Genomic DNA, 23,810 nt, shown 5'->3' with positions numbered 1-23,810 from the left:
GTTTTGTTAATTCTTTATATCAGTCCAAATGTTCAATACCATTTCCACAATTGTCTGTATTTTAACATATTAAATATAAATAAAGTTGTATGCACTATTTTATCGTAGACAATTCGTTCTTAAATTATTGTTAGAGTTGCCAAACACCACTTTTTAAACTTTTGTTCCTTTCTTCAATGTCATCAGTATACGATATAAATTAAATAAAAGAAGATTATTTTTAGAGTTCTTACTGGAGCAACTTATTCGACAGACTGTCAGAATGAAAATAAAGATTCAGAGCTCTCTTTAAACAAGTATAGGTCAGTTACACGAACACAAAAATAACCTCAAAACACACACTGGCCACGTCAAACTTCAGTACACGTCGCGCACGTCCCACGCATGCCTCGAATTTTGTTTGACAATTCAAGGCGATACCTTTTTGAATTAATATTAACACTTTCTTTACACTGACACACCACGGCAATTATAGTAAAAAGTAAGAATTCAATTTAATAGTAGAAACTGACAGATCCACGAACAATACCGGGTCTAAAGTTTCTTGAAATTTGTTTCTATTAAATATTCGAGGCCTGCGGCAAGCGCCAAGTACTTCCTTTCTTAAATCATTTTGCTATAGTGATGTTATAATTCTAACGATGATAACGTTATACTAATGCAATACAATGCATTTCACAGAGAAACGAACTAGCACACCTTCCTGGGAGAGATCGTTCGCGATATGTGACTCAGCATTCACTCCGGCAACGTCGTTTCTCAGGGCCGCGCCAAGAGCATGCTTCTCCCTACATGCTTCCATAGATGACCAATCCGTTTAGCTTCAAACTCTTGAAATTTGAAATTTTTATTTACCGAGTTTCTTATTATTACTTACGTGTTAGCAATTTTTCTTTATTAAAATGTTTATGGCTTTCGATATAGTATACGAATGGCGATATAATGAAGACTACTAGTTGATATAAAAATAATTACAACACACGTGCTAATCATGCGGTGTATAAACACAAAGGTTCATTTATAATTACGAAATTTTAAATAGCAACATTTTATGTATATTTGTTTAGTCTAATTTAATAATAAAGTTAAACAGAAAATGAGTATATTAGTCATGCAAATATCTGTAATTTTGGAACGAATCATCGATACTTTATTGAAATTGAATATGTACGTACTTATATAACGATGTTGCATTTCATTGCATTTTCACTAGTTTTTCTATGCCATAGAAGTCTGCATTGATTGCGTAACCATTTCTTTAACGTTTAGTCATTTATACAAAGATTTATTACTATTGTTTATAATTATCAAATACGTATAAACAAAATCTACAGATAAGATAATACTTCCCAAAGATTTGAGTACTTATAGTACACATAATAATATAATACTTGCCAAGATTACACTTTTATATTTCATCTCACATTTAATTATGTCTGGACTTGGATATTTTTTTATCAGACAAATTTATTTCTAGTTAATGTATTAATTATATAACTAATCATATTTGATTATAATTGTAATGTCTATAATTGTAATTATAATTGCAATGATCATTATATTTAATATTATTAGTATGAATATAAATATAATCATTGTGAGTAAAAATAAAGCCATCAAAATATTTTAGTATTTAAACTAATATAAATTTATGTATTTGTATGTATCATTAATAAACAAGTACAAACAAGCTAACTTGTATATTATGTTAACAGATGAACTGTTAAAAAGAATATTATATAAGATCAAATTTTCCATAGGCAATTTGATCAATTATGTGAAAACTTCGGTATACATAATTTTATATAGTAATAAGACTATGATAAAAGTGCAAACGAATGGTTTTTCATGAAGCAAAAATTTATTATAATATGTACACAGTGGTTATTAAGATTGATTACAATTAAGGGAAACAAATTAATCGTATATGCAACTGAAGTCACGTTAAGTTAAACTGAAGTAAAGGAACTTCACTTGTGGTTACGTTGGTACGCTCTGCGTAGTTGCCATATTTAAACTGTTAATACAAGTTCATGAGTGATCAAGCAAATACGTGGACATGTGTAAGTATTCGTATATGGGAGTATGTGAATATGCATGTATATAATGTGTGCATATATAAAAATACGTGTGCATATATCCTGTACATGTACTGCAAATTTTCATACGTTTAGTATTTACCTCGCATATAAGTTTTGTTGACTTCAAATCCATTACATCGTTGCCGGGTGACAATGATGTCATACGCGGTAAATCCTCTGTTTGAAGCATGTCTCTATTAATCTTTTAATTTTTAAATCTATCCTACGTTAGGAGAAATCAACTAAGCACTGGTCAACACTGACTGGAGACTCGTTACTACCAATTATAAGCATGGGAGTGAAACACATTACGTCACTTAAGTTCGAGAAGCACTCTCACTTTAATAAATCGTTCTTTGAAGGTAAGTTGTGAACTTTCAAATTTCACATCACATTTCAGTTAAAACTCAATGACAAGTATTCTCGTAACAAGATTTTCCTTCACACAGTGATGCAGATATTAAGATCGTCGCGAAAGCAACCGTCTGTCGTTCCAGTGTAAGATAATTGGAATTTTTCTTGACTACGTCACTACGAGCTACAACCGCGCTATTTGAACATGGCGCGGACGACAAAGACACTCCGTTATATCGATGTTTCCGCATCCGATGTGCTATTACGCCGGCGCATTTGATTCTACAACTGGTACCAAAATACACATTTCAAATACGTGGTCACTGACGTGGTCGACTACGAGTTTTTAACATTTAACTGATAAAAACTTAAATATGATAAAAACTGTTATGCAAATTAGTGCTATCGCTAAGTTAAATATTTGTTACATTATTTATTACCAATAATTAAATTTCTCATACCAATTGTACAGTATAACATATGTATATTTGTAAAATATGCTTTCACTGTGGCTTAATATTTGAGCTAAAGAAATTTGTTGCTTTAATTTTTTTATTGTTTTGTCATCATTAAATTTAAATACATGTATTATGCAAGTATTAGAAACAATGCATATGCAACGTCCTTAATCAATAAGCTATTGTCATTTTTATTACATATTGGTTTCTTACAAATTAATTTATATTCATAATTCTTAAAGAATTAATTCTTTATCAAAAAATTATATGACTTTATAATATGTTTAATTAATTGTAAATATTTAATTAAGATTAAAATAATCTTGTTTGCATTTTTGTATCGGGAAAAGAGGATATCTTTAAATATATTTGAAAAGTTGATAAGAATTTGATATCATAATATTGTATGGAAGTAAATTATTATAATTTAAATTAATAATTAATGGCTGTTTATTATTTCATATTTTATGTCAAATTTTCCAAAAATTGACAATATGTTCTCAAATAAGTTAAAAAGAATTATAATTTATTATTTTTGTCTAACTTCTGCATTATGAAAGAAACTTTATCAAGTAAACTGACTTGGTTAAAGTTTCAGTTATATTTTTCATAATTATAATTTTTGTGCAAAATAATATATGTTAAAAAGAATTATAATTTATTATTTTTGTCTAACTTCTGCATTATGAAAGAAACTTTATCAAATAAACTAACTTGGTTAAAGTATCAGTTATATTTTTCATAATTATAATTTTTGTGCAAAATAATATATTTTTTTTTTTTAATGACGTAACAAATACAAGATTTTGAAGATATTTAACAACGTTGTATGTTTATGAAAATATCCATTGACAATAAGTCATGCATAAAGAAGTAAACTTGGCACTGAGCATATTTCATATTTTTCATATTTTCATATTTTTGGCTTTCATATTTGATTTTCTTGTTGTTGAAGTAGTTTTTGTTGCACAAATGTATATACATATGCAAATATATTGCAATATGTTACGATACACAAATAATAATATGTAATTAATAGCAAATTGAAAAATACATTTTAGTATTGGCAAATCTATGAAAGAATTGTGTTTGATATATCAATAGCAGTAAACTGTATTTTTATCTATTTATTTATTTAATGTTTATTCTTCCATTTTGATAATAATGACAGAAAATAATGTTATTATCAGATTTGTCATATTTTGTAAATATAATTTGCTTCAAATGTAATAAAAGCGACAGTGTATTAAAATATTTGTTTCTGAATATTATCCTGTTTATATATATCTGTATTTATCGCAACCTAATATATAATTTCGAGCTTAGAACATTAGATATTTAATAATAAGCATACAGTACTAAAATAATAATACTGAGGAAGTTGAAAAATTAAATTACACTATTCGGTATTAGTTTAGTATTACTTATAAAGTTATTTCATAACGTAAAAAGTACCGTTTTAATATTTCTGTTTACTATGTTAATAAAGCTCTTTGAGTCGATATTACTCGATATTGTACAGTATTTTGTTGAATCATATTCAATTATGTGCAATAGTACAAGGGCATAGTCATAAAATCAATAAATGCAGTTATGATATATGTATGCCTTTTGAACACTAAATTTTGGTTTTTAACATACGTGTTACGAAGAATCATTCTATCAATTATCAATCTTCAAATTTTATTTGCATTTTTTATCTTGTTTTTGTTGACTTGATGACGCAAGCGATTATTTATATTACATAATATTTTCGTATTGGTTAATTGACACTGTTCATTACTTCAACATAGTTATCTAATTTTACTAACCTAATCTTTTGTATTACGAATAATTGTTACTCAATTTAAACATTCACCATAAGTCAGTAAAATTTTAATTAGAAATAAGGAATTACATTCAAATGATATACAAGTTTTTATTTAAAGAAATAAAATAAGAAAGTTGTATATAACTTATGAATTTCAATTCGAATATAGATTATCATGTTCTTATTAATATTTTTTAAAAACTTTTATTCGAAAATATAATTTGTATAATGTATGATCCAATATATCTACATTATATGATTTAAGTATTAATAAATTTTACGTATTTTTGTATAATTATTCAATTGTAATATTATTAATGCATATAATTTTTAAAATCTAAAATTTTGCTTCAAAACATTGATCTTATAATAATTCGAATAATATAAAGAATGAAATGAAATCTAATCTGAGTTATTAATTAAAAATAATAACGACATTAACAATGTTATTTTGACGTATATAATAAACATTATAAAATCATCGTTTACAACTTTTTATTGGTATACAAGTATATTGGAACTGAGAAACTTAATAGTGTTATAATTTTAATTTAATAAGCTATTAATTGGTTTTTAATATGTATATTTACAAAATAAAATACTTAAAAGAATATGTCTGCTGCCTGAATGGACAAAGTCCAAGTGATGTATACATTACCAACACTGTTTTAGGCAAAATGGTGATGCATCAGTTCGGAATAACTTTGAGTTATAGTCTCTTTCCAGTCACTGAATATTTCAAAAAAATATAAGTGATAAAATTTTCAAATAAGACAAAATACGAATTAGTAAAGTTACTTTGATAAAATTATGAAACATAAGCAATCAAAATACTGTATTTTTTGAAATTTTGTATTACACAGGATATTTAATTTTCAAATAAGACAAAGCACCAATTAGCACAATTACTTTGGAAACAATTATAAAATATAAAAGAATTAAAGTAGTCTAATTTTTCAAAATTTCGATTTACATGGGATACTCCTTTTTACACAGAAAAGTTTTTGACTTTCCAACTTTTCTTTATACATTTATTTCATAGATTCCTAAATTCTCTTTCTTAAAATTCTTTCATCAGTTGACTATATATTCTTAATGTACATACATATCGAGTATAAAGTACAAACCGATGAATATTGATATTTCTGCAACGACGTTCAATTTTATACTCTATTATGTTCTCAAGTATGAGTTATACAGATTTTGTAAAGAGTGAGCTCTGGGAGAGTTAAAGAATTAGAATTTAATTGGTTTGAATAAGTTATTGAAATTGTTTATTATATGAGTTATAATATACACCATCATTACCAGTGATTTCCTTTCCGAATTTTGTTTGTTAACTCTTTTTCTTTAGATTTTTCGTTTAGACGTATCGGCTTAGATTTATAATGCTTGCAACGTAACTATGGATTTCAATAATTATATTAATGTTGCGACGAATTTTACAATAATCTCACCTCGTACATACGTATTACTGATTCGTGAATTTTTGAGTTATCGTTGGCAATTACCTGATATTTCATATATATTCTTCCACGACAAATCTAATATTTATATTTAAATCGTTGATTGTGTAATTGCGTGTCGCTTATTTCGGAAGGTATTTCTGAATATAAACTGTATTTATAAGCACCTCCTTGATAGTTATGGATTTAATACTTGTTATTAGATAGTATTATTAAGTAGCGATAAAATGCGGTTAAGCTGGATTCAAATAATACGCGCTCTGTTGCGCATTGTCTATGCGCAGCTGGTTCGGCCAGCACACGCTGCCATGCGGCGACTTGCGCCAAATCGTGCGCAGTCGACAAATTTCGGTACGTCGAGAGAAACGTGTTCGGCGCGTTTAATTTGGACGAATATTACACAAAGTTTATACTTCACGTATTATGGAAGGCGAAATTACTAGAATTTCCATAAACTGCAGATGATCAATGAACATCATTCAAATGTCATACAAACCTCAGGCGACCCGTGAAAGGTATGTGAATCGATTTAATTAAATTTTAATAGTTTCTTCTTCGCCAGCACGTACGATCATAAGCAATAGAGTACGCTTATTTCCCTTATTGGTCGAAATGTTAAATTGTGTCAAGGCCAACTTATCTGTGAGAGTTTCAGGCGGGAGTTAGGTGGCGCGATCGGATAACTCTTGCCACAGTACTATCTTAAGTCATCTTCTAAGCTCTGTATAGAAGGTTTTGCATAGGTTAATCGAAATTAATTTGCTGGACAAAATTTCTTTCTTCACATTTATTTTTAAGACAAGCAAACGAAGGAAGACTATTAATTTAAAATATTTAATTTAAACTACTAAGAAGCTACAGCTAATTTAAATTACTAAATTAAGAAATATTTAAAATATTTAAAAAACCTTTGATTGATATTGGCAAAATTTTCCTGTTTGATTTTGAGTATCTAACTTTGTATTAATCAAGTTATATACCATTTTGAACCAGTGATGACTCAGAAACTTTTGTTAACATTGTTTTATCGTTATTTGATAAAACTCGCTATTTAGATTCCATAATAACAATGTTTGAAGGAAAGACATTATTCTAAATTAGGACATTAATCTGTATGTATCTCTAACGCTAGTTTACATTTGATAATAGGATTGTTACCTTTTTGGTAAAAATAGAAATGTGTTATGAACATTTTTATCAGAGAGACGAACATAAAATTGATATCGACAAACACAGCTAAGAGTTGTATTATCAGCAACAAAGAAAAGATGCTTGGTGTTGATATTAGTATCCAACAAAGATATTGTTTAATATTATATATCAGTTAGTATGTTTCATAAGTTATCATAATTTGGATTTATGATATTTAAGATAATTAGGATATTACTATATCTGATTGTATATTTATAATAAAATTTTGAAATTCACTTCACATGAAATTGTTAAATAAATTATACGAAAGTATATAATATCAAAAAGTATGAAAATATTCGTGTTCAAAGTCATTTATACAACTTCAAAAAATTCTGAATCAGTAATATAAATACATAATTAAATCCTCTGTAGAATGTAATAGAACAAAATAGTACATACAAGATTATTTCAATATATTAATTACATTTATCATCTGATATTTTTAAAGAAACATGAACGAATTTATTATTCATTCGAATACCTTTGTCTCGTTTCATCAAAACCTGCAATAATTTATTCTCAATGTTTGTTTAATGTAAGGATTAATTGAAAAACCAATTCAAATCTATCCTTATATTAAAACACCAAATTCCTATTTATTATATGGAATATTTCAACACGCGATATTATAAAGAATAATAAGCACTAAAAATTAATAATCCTTGTAATGATAGAGTAATCAAAATATATTCTTATGATTTGCTATAGTATATGGTATATAATTCGAGAAAGACAAATAGCATATAAACAGAAACGAGTAAATTTGCACCGTAAATAAGTGGAAGAAATATAAAAAGTATTTTATCATTTTCTAGATAATTCTAATTACATCGGTATCTAATGAGATCTGTTACAAAAACGCTTCATAAAATTAATTTTGACCTTCAAATTTTTTTATTGCTTCGTGTTTTACTTATCACGAGGTTGAAAAGTATAAAAAAGCTGTATATCGTGACTAAACCATTCTCTCAAGAATGGTATAAAAATATCGTTATTAACTAAACTGATTTTATTTAACACAAGTACGTACATCTCCATGTGTCATTATTTGACTGCTTATGGACACACTTATTTTCCTGTCATAATTCTAATCAAACAAACTCTACGTGTTGTCAACGTAACAGTTGCAAACTATTTGTTAAATAGTTTTCAAATTTCAATGTTCATTGAATATACCGCGATGCGATTTTTGCAGGTACATTAGCAATGTAAAAATCAAGGGTATTATTACATTACCCTACTGATTATCAAAGAAGAGATCTACCTAATGCCCATTTGCATAGAAAGGAACAGGTTATCGCACTAGCACGTGCGTATCCATTTATGGGTTTACGTGATATCGAATGGCTGCGAGAAATTTCACACATCACACGGTGAAGAATAATTGCGGAAGGAAGCCTATGACCTTTCAGGCTTTAATGGTCTCTCGAGTATATTAAGTATTTCGATACTCCAATCCAGCGACCATGACACGCGATAAAATTTTTATCGACTAATATATCCACGAATAAATAAATTACGACGTAATGCAGATTTTTGCAAAATGTATTGTTATTGTTGTAGTAAATTAAATAGTGATGTAAACTCTACATTCCAGCGGTGTGGGGCGATCCCTTCCCCTGCGTTCTGTCTTTTGTCTCCAGTCTTCTGAAGACGACTTTTGACCTGCGTGGCCCTAAACAGGCCAGTTCTAACCATTCGCTCGTTCAATAAAGATGTATACAGTTTTTCCACAGTTTTCACTGACTACTATTCCGTTGCGTTATAACCCCTTTAACAGTTATCCACGAAGATAAATTCCGAATAGTAAGGTACAGTCTGCGTGATCAAAGTGCAGAGGTTACAAAAGTCCTCGTTTAGTGGTTCACAGGTTTAATGAAAGACACTTTGTCATCAATGTATAGACAGGAATCATTGAGAACGATATTATCAAGTCCAATTTATTTACTCAAACTGTTAACGACTGCAACATATCTGCAATTTCTTCATTGTCGTCTTTTAAGCGAACTATGTCTAGTTATGTCTCGACACAGTCATCACTCCATCTACTTTGCGTGTGCACTTCATACACGTACTTCGTGCGTACGTTTCGTGCATGTACTTCATGCATCAAATCCACGACGTTGCTCCACTTTATCTTAATCATCTGATTCGTTAATTATCGGATGAAAGATCCGGAACACGGTGGTTAGGAAGAAGACCTGTTCCATGCTTACGGCCTTTTCATTCGTTAAACTTTCTTCGAGGAATAACGAAAGCAGATTGTTTATAATTCAAATCGAAAGTTCAGATCGAAGATGAGGACGGTGTAGACCAGGTATTTGTGAGGAAAGGAGAAATATTTGTTAATTTATTACAGTTTACTCGTCAGGAGACTAAAGCTAGTGAGAAGAATCATGTAGCACAACCTAACCGTTCTTTTAAAGAAATGTCGATAATAACTGTATATGTCGATAATAACAGCTTTAATGCTTTACACTTCACGTTTCTGACATACTTATTTAGTCTTCATCTATTTCTTCCTTTAACTCATAAAACCAAACTATTGTTTTACAGTTAGACTATGTATTAGACTACACAATTGTCTTGCAGGAAGTCTAGCAACCTGATTTGTTACATATTTGTTACATATATACCTAATTTTTTCTTTTTTGAGAATATATACGTCGTTTTTGTGTTACAAAAGATGCAAATTGATTTTTAAAAGGAGGATAATAATTAATTTTTAAAGGAGATCAGTTTAAAGTAAACACTTCTGTCTTAATAACTTTTCGTTCTGTATTGTTTATATAATTAATTTATTCATCACGAATTATCTTAGAAATTGTACGATATTCATCGCGAAATACCTATTTGATGAACACACGAAATATGGAGAAGCTAACTCGTTATTTAAATTAAAATACAGTTTTCGAAATTAATTTTAATACACATCGACCATTCCCTAAATATTTACATACCGTTATTAGATATTTCCATAATTCCATTTCTCATTTCATTTCTCAATTTAACTACAAATTTTAAAACCCTTAGATAAACTAAAACCCTGTCATAAGACTTTAAAAATTCAAATGAACAGTAAAACGCCGTTTACGCGAATCTTGACTATACAAGTGACCTATTCACGCACGTATTATACATTGAAATTGAAAAACCAAAATTAGAAAATTTGAGGATTCGCAGGCTATCATAGCACGAGTCACGAATAGACGCAGACAAAAATAATTGATAATATAAAATTAGCAAACAATTCGTAATTTACTTCTTTCAGACCAATTGTTATTGCTCGAACAAATTTGTCTGCCAATTAATTCCATTAATTACTAACAATTAACCGTATCCTGGTATCTCGAAGTAAGTCAAAAAGCAAAGTACTGTAGGATACGAAAAGAAATCGCGAATCGTCTATTGCCAAGAAAAACAAATTGTAAACCGATCGATATCTTCTAGAAGCAGATCGAAAAGTTATTCTATATAACAAAATTAAGTTGCGTGACTCCACTACGGGGTGGTGAAGCGTAGGTTAAGGAAGGCATAAAAGCGTGGTCCTTGGCAAGCAAAACAGAGTCCTTGGAAATCGGTTGTGACCAGCACAAGCGTGAGTCGCTTGGTGTTGGAAAGAGAGTTTTAAAAGAGTGCGTCTTTGTGTGTTTTCGTTATCTTGGTGTTCTTTCCCTAAGTTAAATCAGTTTACGAGTTTTGAGTTTGTGTTATCGTGTTCTTGTTCTTTCGTGAATTTTCGGTGTCTCAAGACCAGTTTCGTCATCCTACAATATTGTATGTCGGTTAACAGTCAATGATGAAACTAATAGCTTACCTTGTAAGATCTTGTGTAAGTAGATCAGCTTAGAAAATGAAACTTTTATATTATTTGTTAGAAGCTAGTTGAGTTATCACATATAGTTTCTTAACACCCATTAATTTGATGACTAAGAGAACAAGGTAGATTTAGAAAAAAATTAACCTTCGACTTAAGACAGGGTCTGTGTTGTGAAACGTTCAGTGGTTATTTATCGATCTGAGAATCTAAGATCACTTGGGAAAGTCATAACACATCATTCTTTCGTAGCTTGTACAAAGAGCACGTTGAAAGTGAATATGAATTAATTTAGTGAAAACTTAGATTGTTTCTCCTCAGTCATATTTCATAATTGGATTTTTAGAATCAGTTATTTGATTCTGCCTTATCGAGATGCAATAAGGCTTATTGAAAAATAATTAATAAATTATAATTTAATTAAAAATAATTCATAGTGATTTTTATTGTCAAACTTATTCATAATAATCGATAGTGCTGAGAAAGATATTAGGCATAGACAGTTTTAACATTTTATTATAAAATAAATCACTTATTTATGTTACATTTGTATACGTAAAGATGCATAGGTCGTGTGTCTAATATTAATTTATAATATTTTGTGAATTTTGATCATGGCGGAAAATATTGAGTACGATTCCGAGACTGAAAGAGAGCCTTAAAATATAGATCTTAAACGTTCTTAATATCAAACCTCGAATTTTTAACAAAGAAGGGGGTTATGACAGATTTAATTTAGACTTAATTTAGCTGGAAGTTAAAAATTACGAAGAATACGAAACTTTTGCGTTTAATTGTAAGCTGGCTTTAATCCAGTTCAAGTGAAAGAAATACTTGCAGGCAGAATGTGTAATAAGACAATACACGTACCAAATTAGAAAAATTCAATGCTATATACTAATATCATTTGTAAATTACGTAATTCATAGATTTCAGATTTATAGTATGCTCTTTTTTATTTTGTTAGCACTGGAACTACTGACCCGTAATGCGTATCTAAATATAGTATATATATATATATATATATATATATATAATAACGATTAAAATAAAAGTAAGAAGGTACACGTAATAACGTACACATTTCAACAAAATAGGATAACGAAAAATTGAAATTCATCACGAGTAATTAGAAAAATAAAATATTTGGAACCACTCGTTTTCACTCGTTTGGTAGTTCTAGCGTTAATCGACGTATTCAACAGAGTACCTTATACTTAATTACATCTGCATTCGGAAAAACCTATCGATGCATAAAAAAAAAAATATTTATATTTAAAATTTCGATATTTTCATAATTTCGTATGAACGAGTATAACTAGCTTAATCAAAACTAATCTTAAATCAATGAAACATTACCGAAATTATTTTAAACATATAATATATTCATTTGTATGCTTGTACATATCTCGCATTCTTTTATACAACAAAATATCTATGACAACAGTACAGTAGAGAACGGTATACAATATATAGTTGTATCAATAATTCATTCATAAATATGAGATGCAAGACAGCCTCGTTCTCTTAAGACATAACATTATCGGGTCGTGATTGCATAAAATACATATAAGTATGTACTCTTCTTGATTACTCTGATGTCCAGTCTTTCGGTAGAACTTTTGCATCGGTTTACTCCGCGTCTAGTGGATTCGATTCGTTTCTTTTTCTTTTTTTTCCTTTTTTTTTTCTTTAAATCGTTTGGAACTCGAAAACAAATATATATATATATTTATGTACATATATTGTTATTACTCGATATAATCCTTAATACCACGGTAAAGAATGGGTTTCTTTCTAATACTGTTAGACCTTTGTATTAGTGATCGATAAACAAGGTAGTCGATAAAACATAGAATCAATCGTGCGTGACTTTCATGACAGTTACACTTACGATTAGACATAAATCTCGTTTGTAAAGGAACATGACGATCTGTGCGATTTTCGCTCTTGAACGAAAGCGACGATAGAACTGCATACACTTCTTAAACAAGTACTTTCGGCTATAATACGAATTGTTGTAAAGTAGGCCAATCGGTTCGTGCTCCCTTCGTACATAAACTGGCGAACCGGCGAACCGGCGAACCGAGCGCTTTCGCAATTATCGTGGAGCGAGTTCGTTCGTTTAAATCTTTAACAAGAGAGAATATCCGTTAGTGAAAAAATATGCTATTTACATGTAAGGTATCTAGTTGTGCGTCGATTCATTAATTCGCCGTTGGAGTGTATCAAAATCTACTTAAAGGGATGAACGATTCATGCAGCCGTTATTTTCTTCTTTTTTTTTTCTTCGTTTTTCTTCTTCTTCGACGATTTCTTATTTTTTTTTGTTCATTTTCCGGTAAATCTTTTCCGTTCTAAATGTGATGGGGGGGGGGTGGGGGGGGATTCGAAGTAATTGTACTCTGATTGAAAATACGTAAAAAATGGCGTAAACCTCGAAAAAAATGCTATCCTTTTTTGTCCGCGGGAAATTCGAATTGCAAGCATCGTCGGCAGTTTTCTCGATAGATTATTAAGGATTAGAGATCAATCGTGTCCTATGTGTTCCTAGCGTGAAACAACTAATTACAATATAACGTGAATGTTTCTCTGTTAGATAACGAGTGCTTGATTGTTTAACGAGAGTGATGAGAACACGCAAAAATTGAATATTCGTGAGATTCGGTCGACCACTGGATACGGGCAGTGGAGAAGGTAAGAGACGCATAGAAAATAGTTCTCGTGGAGTAAAATCCAAACGTATACACAGGGTGTCTCGAGATTTTCCGATTCGGCTAAAAATTTCTTTCGCGTGCGACCTAGTTTCTCTCGTACTATACATATTATACACACGACACTGTCGTACCGAAATATCCCCGGTACTTTCTGTTCATTTTCAACTGTTTTTCCTTTTTCTCCCTCATTGTATCTATACGATCGGTTCTGTACATTTATCTAGATTTTGCTGCTTTAACCTTCAAATGCTAAATCGGTTTCTCGGAAATAGTCAACGGGCGACGGTGATAAACGAATTCGTATTTTTCTCCCATTCTTTTGTCGAACGTTTTCCCGTTACATTACGTTTCTTTACATTTTATTGTCGACAGATAATCAGAAGAACGCAGGAAGTAACGCATATAGGTACGTGATAAAGTTCGTACGTCTAATGTTGAACGATGGTTGAGGCAAACTCAGTGCCATTTAGCATTTCAAGGTTACGAATGGTGCCAAAATCACACGAGTATCCTTGTTTCTTTTTCTCTCTTTTTTTTTTTCGGTTTATAAAGGCCAGCACAAATTTGGCATTAACATATTTTTTATGCATCTAGATACCTTTTTTAATACATCCGATCACACAGAGCACACAATTCTCTTACGCTAATATGTACATACCATACAAAGCATCACAAGATTACATACATAGATTTATACACTTTTTCATAATAAAATATCCGATTCTCTATTATGCTACTTCACATGGAGAATGATCAGCTCCACGCGAGACATGTCCCGCGCATCCAGCGTTCTGCGACAATACAAATACATGACACACACGGTACATCAATTTTTCGCGATTAATCCGAGGGACATATATAATCCTCGCAATATGTTCCTTTAACCGGGGCCAAATCTTTTCTGCTATATTTTCGTTTCCGCGAAACTAGAATTCTGCCTGACAAAAACCTGGCCCATATAACCTGTTAAACTTCTCCAATGTTGATATGCTACTTATATTTACCGACTGTCCGCACAATCATTTCCGGCATTTTTTTCTGTGATTACTTGATTAATACTAACGCGATTTAACGTCGATTCCTTGATTTTTATTTTATTTACAGCAGATCACACTATCTTTTACAGGAGCAGCCAAGTTTCTTCGAAAAGTGTGGATTTTCAATGATCGTCATCGATTATATTACATATAATGTAAGTCGTTAATTTCTTTCTTTAGTAACTGTACAATTGACATTTACCGCTACAAAAATTTTGTATCAATAAAATAATCATGTAAATATCTTGTAACTTTATACTTGTATATATACAGTAAATGTTAACTGAATAAAAATCTTACATACTCTAGCACAGGCCAAAATATTATTCTGTATTACTGATCGTATTACGATTACACTCCCCTTTATATAGAGCATACGGCTGATTTTCTGAAGTACGTTAAGTAGCATTTTTTTGTCTTTTGTCAAATTTTCAGCATTCCGTTGAATTACTGTACTGGATGGATCAGGAATGGGGCTTGGGTATCACGTGGAGATGACTACTGTCACTCCTTGTAATAAAGTATAGTATATTTGGGAGACTAAAGTGTCAACGTCAGTAGGCGTACGTCGTTAGCCCCTTTTTCATCCCGGAAAACGTTGGGTTACCGACTACCCTAGGAACAACGTTGCCTCTTTTCTCGCTATAATCTTTCTCTTTATATATAATAAATCCAATCTGCACGCACTGCGTGTATAGTAAATAAATACTTTCGAAAGTGCGTATAAATCGGTGTATAATGTGTTACATATAAACAATTCGGCTCTGTTTCGATTCATCGAAAGATTCTTTCCAACGGGCTAGTTTGATTGCGTGAACTTTGCTTTCGGGTTAACAGCTTTTCTGTTTTGCCAGGAAATCGAGTGGCCCTGCGTTCATCGAAGGACAGTCGACTTTCAGCCGATGAAAATAATCTTTTGACGTGTACGACGGAAATGGGTCAGTTTTGATCTGCGAATTATGTATACCTAACTAAGTGGTAAATAAATGATTCAGTTATCTCGCGAACAGTAACGGATACCTTACCTTTTTCCAGGCTGCATCGTGCGAGCACGAAGGTATCATGTATTGACCAGCACCATGAAAAATGTAAGTATCGTTACAGAATGACCGGATGATAATTTCGCGTCATTCTTGTCCCATTCCCGATAAACATGGGGTTAACTCGTTTGAATGTTCAAATAATTTATAAGCCATCGATCAACGACATCTGCATTCTCTTTTACCCAATGTATATTGAACTTGATTGTTTCTAGGCTTTGTTCTAATGCTCGTCGACCACTTCCGACATCCACTTTCTTAAAGAACTCCGAGACCTACGACGTAACGTCAAAAATTATCCTTTCTTGTATAATTACCAATTGAATACAAATTCTTCTTAACCCTTTGACTACGGCAGACTTTGAAAAGCACCGGTAGTATCACACGGATAGGAATTCGTTTACAATGTCAGCCGAGAACGGCAAAATTTTGAATAGAGATGCACCCTCCGTGTCACAAAAGCAAACTGTGTTGAGCGCTTATATGCACCTTCCGTGTCACAAAAGTAAAATTTTTGAGCGCGTATACGAGTCCACAGTAGCCAAGGGGTTAAAGTTCTAGCAATCGAATCACATATTTACGATACGAAAAATTATTCCGAATGTTTTACTTGTTTCTTAACTCTTTGGGGCACGCTAGGATTAAAAGTGTCCCACCCTTTTGATGCACCGTAATGCACGGTGGGACATTTTCAGTCCCACCTGGAAATATTGCAATAGCTGCATGCGCATAGGTTTATATTTCGTCTTATTTACGTAAAGCAGTTGGTAATGCCTTCGACAAATTTTATAAACGTATTCGCTCGTGTTGGCAACGTTCAACATGCCAGTACAGGTTCATCAATTGTTGCAAGCGGAAGATTTATCGCGACAATCATTTTTTCCTGGTTTTATGTGAACAATCGTGAAAGTAAGTTAATTTTTATAAAAATTAGTTGTATATCAATTTTGTTTCATTTAAAACGCAATCAAATTTCTATGCAACATTGGTCTATTTTATTATATGAAATCCTGTGCCGCAAAGAGTTAATCGAGCACATGCATTCGTTTAGATTTGATTTAAACCAATCGATAGTTTGTATATCTCGAGTTTACAATACACTTCGTATACGGTAATAAGAAATTAAAGTAGATTTAATATTCGAATGAAAAATACTCTAAATTTATTCAATACTCCACTACTAATAGTGTGTTTATTAAATTTATTAAAGATATTAGACACACTATTGGTAGTGGAGTATTAGTCATACTTTAGTACATTATACTACATTAATCATACCAATAGTAAAATATTACGAATTTCAAATATTTTTAATTTTTATTTCTCACCACTCGAATATTGATTCTCACTTTATTCTTTATTAAATTTATTAAAGAAATTAAAGAATAAAGTGGGAATCAATATTCGAGTGGAGAGAAATAAAAATTAGAAATATTTGAAATTTATAATATTTGATGATAATATTATTAATGTATTATAATGTACTATAGTATGACTAATTTATAATAAGAAATTAAAGTAGATTTAATATTCGAATGAAAAACACTCTATATTTATTTAATACTTTACTGCAAATAGTGTGTTTAATATCTTTAATAAATTTAATAAAGAATAAAGTGAGAATCAATATTCGAGTGGAGAGAAATAGAAATTAGAAATATTTGAAATTTATAATATTTTATACTAATATGATCAATATAGTATAATGTACTATAGTATGGTTAATTTATAAAAAGAAATCAAAGTAGATTTAATATTCGAATGAAAAACACTCTATATTTATTTAATAGTCTACTGCCAATAGTGTGTTTAATATCTTTAATAAATTTAACAAAGAATAAAGTGAGAATCAATATTCGAGTGGAGAGAAATAGAAATTAGAAATATTTGAAATTCATAATATTTTATACTAATATGATCAATATAGTATAATGTACTATAGTATGGTTAATTTATAAAAAGAAATCAAAGTAGATTTAATATTCGAATGAAAAACACTCTATATTTATTTAATAGTCTACTGCCAATAGTGTGTTTAATATCTTTAATAAATTTAACAAAGAATAAAGTGAGAATCAATATTCGAGTGGAGAGAAATAGAAATTAGAAATATTTGAAATTCATAATATTTTATACTAATATGATCAATATAGTATAATGTACTATAGTATGGTTAATTTATAAAAAGAAATCAAAGTAGATTTAATATTCGAATGAAAAACACTCTATATTTATTTAATAGTCTACTGCCAATAGTGTGTTTAATATCTTTAATAAATTTAACAAAGAATAAAGTGAGAATCAATATTCGAGTGGAGAGAAATAGAAATTAGAAATATTTGAAATTCATAATATTTTATACTAATATGATCAATATAGTATAATGTACTATAGTATGGTTAATTTATAAAAAGAAATCAAAGTAGATTTAATATTCGAATGAAAAACACTCTATATTTATTTAATAGTCTACTGCCAATAGTGTGTTTAATATCTTTAATAAATTTAACAAAGAATAAAGTGAGAATCAATATTCGAGTGGAGAGAAATAGAAATTAGAAATATTTGAAATTCATAATATTTTATACTAATATGATCAATATAATATAATGTACTATAGTATGACTAATGTATTAATAAAAAATCAAAGTGAACTCGATGTTTGAGAATAAAAATGAAAATGAGTAGTTTATAAATGGTAGAAATATACTTAACGATAAGAAAAGGATATTTTCAATTTACCTCGTGGTAGTCATACTCCGTGAAGAAGTCAGAAACTACGACAGATATAAGTCCACCCATCGTCAGCGATCCGTTTCCAAAAAGAACGTGTATCTGAGGCCAATATGCTTTAAGATGACGCCACGCGAGGAATTGACCCTCGGAGTTAGTAGCGACAGAGGCTATAACGGTTTCAACGTCTTGTGATCTCACCATATCTCGGTTTAACGATCGTAAAAGGTAACGTTGTAGTAACCAAGAATCCGTCGTCGCTCCCAGTGCTTGCAACATTATTCGTTTCTCGCTTGGTATCTGAGTTTCTTGATAATTCCGCCAACAGTGGTTCCACTCCTTCTCGCCACCAAATTTGATTCCTGTGTAACAGGTGTTTATACAGTAAAACGAGTATGATCCAAACTTTGTTCATCGTTGTATGCACAATGTACACCCAATTCTGCTTTCACACGAACTTCTTTTACACTCGATTTTGATTTAACACGAATTAGGAAAAAAATTTAATTCTCTTTTTACACGACTTATTTTGATTTAACACGATCAACCCAAATTTTTGGCCTAGCCAAAACGCAAACACAACGATTAATTACCGAATTCGTTCTTAAATCCACTGAAACATCGGCACCACAGGAGGCTAGTCCTAATTTTGTTCGAGAGATTACAGAAAGAATTTCACCAATGGAGCACGAAGACGATAACCAAAACATTTCTAGCGATAGCAGTAATATTGCAGTCTTACGGAAATGTATGCGTTTATTGTCAGAAAGTGACAACGAATAAAATCTTTTTACGTGTAACTCATATTATTTTGCCTAATTTTTGTGTTCATGAATTAGTGACATGTTTCTTTCCTTTTCAAATGATAATTTACTTTGTACGATACACGTGCAATCTTTATGAAATAAAATGTTTAAGATCCTAACATGAAAACTCATGGTTTATTGTATTATTTTTGCTGATTTCTTCGGACTGGAACCAATCTTCAATTTTTCCATAGATGCAGTATATTCTTTTACACGAATTTTTTTACACTTATTCTTCGGGAACGTATCTATCGTGTGAAAACAGAATTAGTTGTATTTGATTCGTAGTACAAATGATGTTACCTGCAACATATATGACATCTCGTATATTTGGAGCGATGCGTTTGCCTTCTAACATCCAGTCCTCGAAAAGCGCTTTTGCTGGTTTCACGACATCGTCCAATTTTATGGATACCGCTGATTGAAGTACGGCAATCCTTAACAATCTGTGGAGAAGAAACATTAATTACAAATTGAAGATATTCGATCTATACAAATCTATGGTTCCTCTAATCTTTTCACGAATATACATATGCAACTTGTATTCTTCAAAAATGAATGGAACAGTATGAACTTCTACTTGCATTTGATTTTACTCGTATTTCTTTAACGTTAGAATCATTTATCGAGTCAGTTAAAATGATTGTATCTGAAGACTTCATTTTTATAATCACGAAAATCGTGCAGCTATTTTTGGCAAAATTAATTTGACTCTTATCGAGATAGAAACGTAATTATATAGACTTATTTATTTTTCTCTTAACAATTTAATTATTGTCATTTAAGCGTATTTCTATTCAGATGTATATTACAGTTTGATAGTTCCATTGTCAACGAGATATTCGATAATTATTATATAAATATATATTTAACATATTAATATTAAAATTTCCATTACCTTTCTTTTATATATATATTTTTTTATTATATAGACTGAAATAAATCTTACTTTTTCAGATGAGATCCCTCATCTGCCCAACCGACGTATTTGGTAACTGGAGTTAACAGCCGTTTCAAGAAAGTGATGTACCTTTTGTACCCAGGACTTTCGCTCAGTCTGTCTTTCCAAGAATGTAAATATCCGAGAGCCGTAGACCATGGCACGTAATCTCTCTCATTTAAAAGATAAAGAGATAATCCAAGAGGTACGGTAGCGTTCAACTCGCCTGCTTCGCAAAGCGTAAATGCATCGTCGATAAGATTAGCACGATCAGCTGGACTGAATTTGGTGTGATTGTTTAACAAAGTTGCAATGATCGATGACCACATGTCTTCTGGGTAAGTTACACGATAGAATCCACTTTGATTCACGTTGCATTTTATATATTCCACGTCGGCAGGTATATCGAACATTACTGAAAATATGTAGTACTTATTTCCCATGAGGCATAAATATAGTTTAATTATTATTAGCTAACAATTCATTCGTTCATAGAAATAGAAATTCAGCTGTAATATATTCCTTATATTTCAATTTAATGATACAGATCAATTATATTCTTAATTAAGGTGATTTTATGCGAGATTTAAGTAATTTAATATCTTTATTCTTTGTATATTTTGAATTATATTATTGCAAAATGAGGCTAATAAAACGAATGAAATTGCTGACTAATAATCACAATAAGATTCTAATTTTAACTTGTTTAATTCTCTATTCAAAAATCGCATGAAATTATCCACAATTGATTCTTTCCAACTGTATGTATCTCTAGAGTAATTTACTGTTTTATTATTTTTGTAGACGAATTTTATTATCTGTTTTGATTTTAGTTCTTTTCATTAGACTTGAAGGGAGAAAGAGGGAAGGTATTGAATTTTACATTCCGTAAGATACATCAGTGATTATAACTTTTGATGAAAGTAACAATAAAATAGCAAAGTGTAATTTGCACCTGAGGATCAAAGAATATATACTTTTGTAATTTTCATGATTAATATACATGATTTTGTAATTTTCATAACACTACAATATTTTCATATTTATCATAATCGTAATTTCCAACAAGGAATTTTAACAGGAAATACTATACATATATAAATCTTACTTTATGATCCCCCAAACGTCGAAATTATTCTCTTTAATTTTTAAGTTACAACATGAAATACAACTAGAAATTCAACTAGTGCATGATGTAGTTGGAGTTATCAGAAAGACCCTAAATTTAACGTAGCTTAAAATATTTTGTACGTTCATTTGTACACACAAGATATCCTCTTTAGTCCACTTTAGTTTGCATATTTACATGGGAGGTTCTAATCAGAAGTAGTGCTAATTAGTTAAACACGTGAAAGCAACGAAAATGCAAGAAACAAATTATTTTTGTAAATCACTCAAATCCAAGGCGCTAAATAAACATCGGTATGGACTATTTCGGTCTTGGTAAAGAATATTTGACAATTTTCAGTGCGTATTACGTAACAGTAGGCGAAGTAAAGATAAATATACATCTCAGTGACAGTGTTTAAACAGCAATTTTGTTTTGATAAATAACGATGAGTGGACGTTTAGCACGTGTTTGCTAAGATTTAAAATGTGGTATTCGAAGCGTAGAAGATTTCCATATTTTCTATGAAGAACGAAGAGACTAGTCCTTTTCTACGAACACATGATTTGTCATGTAAAGCTTTACAAGAAATAACGGACAAAGATAATGTTACTTCTATACAAAATTACATTATGCGTATAAAAATTTCCGTTTATAAAAATTACGTCGAAACGTTTCTCTTCCTCTTATGCTTTAATGCTAGTAGAAAAATGAAAATATCAATGGCTCTATTACATAAATGAGGCGACTTGAAAAATAATCAATTGTGGATAATTTCATATAATTTTGGAATGAATTTCTTGATAATTTCTCGCTTAATCGTGATAAGCAACTCTACAAAAATTTTCGTTATAATTGTCCTATATGTTACCATCGGTTAAATTCATCCATACGTTGTGAAGCTTGCGCGGTTCTTTGTCTGTGTAGTAGCTCAACGGGACATACCACTTGTAGTTAAAGGGTGATTTTGATTCTTGCAGTTCTGTATCGTTTTCTTTTGGTGAAATTAGAAATCTCTTCTGACTTGCTGTGACAGTATTCCCATTACGCGTAATCGTAATCAGAGGAAAACCCATTTGTTGGGTCCATGTGTCCATAATGGCCTGTCAACACGTTTAATTTAATGAAATATTAGAAATTACAAATAAAAACTAGACTTTCGATAAATAACTAGCTCTAGCTCATAATTTCGAAGCTAAACACGTCTACAATTTTGTAAAATTTATACAAATAATTATAAATTTTCCATTTAAATTTTAGACAGATATACACATGTAATATACTTCTTGAAAAGAAATCAAACAATTTTCTTATTTTTAAGGTTTCTTCTATTTATGCTTATATTTAAGTTAATTAACATAATATTATTCAAATTCTCAGCATTTAATGGGAATTTTATTTCATACATGTATGTTAAGATTATATCATACAAAGTCCTAAAAAGAAAAATGGGTTCAAGTCCTTGAGAGTTTATAGTACTGACTGAGAGGAGTAACTAATATTTAATTAATATTAACATTATTTTGATGAAAAATCGACTTATATTCTCTACAAATATTCGATACTCTGATTGAGTTCCTTCACGAAGCTTGGAGCATAAATTGATTTTCTTGCACAAATACTTAAAATGCATAGCTTACTTCGCACTCATAAATAACGTAGTGGAATTACGAGAACGAATAGAAATGAAACAGAAAGAATATTTGAAGATGTATGTCCATTAATGATCTGCAGATGTGAGTTTTACATTGGAACAAAAGGAAGACACACTGAAACTGTTCTACGATTATGACAGAGAAGATTTATATTAAATTTACATAGTAAAAATGATCTTTGCTGATAGTAGTATTAATCTTGTGTTGACAACCTTGAATGTACTTCTGAATCATTTTCTCTCTTAAACTTTTGCACTCCAGAGGAGCCTCTCAGTCGCCATTTAATTAGATTCTAAAGGTGGATGGTAATTAATATATCAAATTTACAATTACTCAACGGTGCGGGGAATATTGAAGCAAAATAATTTTACATCTTAATTTGCATACGATTTCTTATTTGCCCTTTTAAAAATATCGTCGACTTTATAGCAGAACGTTTTCGAATTACTATTTTTCTGTAACGAAAAACTCGCCGAGTGCAAAGGGTAACATATGATGCTTTGTAGAAAAACTCACACATGGTATCGAATATTTTTGAATAATTAAAGTAAATTTCTCGTCGAAAGGATTGAATGTAGGACTTATGTCAATTAG

At 30.4% G+C, this 23,810-nt stretch overlaps 1 protein-coding gene across 2 annotated transcripts in view; it reads right to left on the bottom strand.

Annotated features, from left to right (window-relative positions):
• Nucleotides 1–16,086: 16,086 nt before the first annotated feature.
• Nucleotides 16,087–23,810, bottom strand: part of LOC108547762 (endoplasmic reticulum aminopeptidase 1) — a 45,473-nt gene continuing 37,749 nt past the window's right edge. For both annotated transcript variants that reach the window (XM_017900414.1, XM_017900415.1), the window contains exons 10-14: nucleotides 22,433–22,664; nucleotides 20,463–20,868; nucleotides 19,817–19,959; nucleotides 18,717–19,069; nucleotides 16,087–16,249 (exon numbers count right to left, since the gene is read on the bottom strand). In XM_017900414.1, coding sequence (XP_017755903.1) covers nucleotides 16,094–16,249; nucleotides 18,717–19,069; nucleotides 19,817–19,959; nucleotides 20,463–20,868; nucleotides 22,433–22,664 — 1,290 coding nt within the window. In that variant the 3' untranslated portion in view covers nucleotides 16,087–16,093. The remainder of the gene's footprint in view (nucleotides 16,250–18,716; nucleotides 19,070–19,816; nucleotides 19,960–20,462; nucleotides 20,869–22,432; nucleotides 22,665–23,810) is intronic.

Source organism: Eufriesea mexicana, unplaced genomic scaffold, assembly GCF_001483705.2.
Source record: "Eufriesea mexicana isolate 0111107269 unplaced genomic scaffold, ASM148370v2 scaffold1178, whole genome shotgun sequence".
Lineage (NCBI taxonomy): Eukaryota > Metazoa > Arthropoda > Insecta > Hymenoptera > Apidae > Eufriesea > Eufriesea mexicana.
The sequence above is the reverse complement of the archived record's forward strand: the minus strand, read 5'-3'. Positions and strand labels throughout refer to the sequence as shown.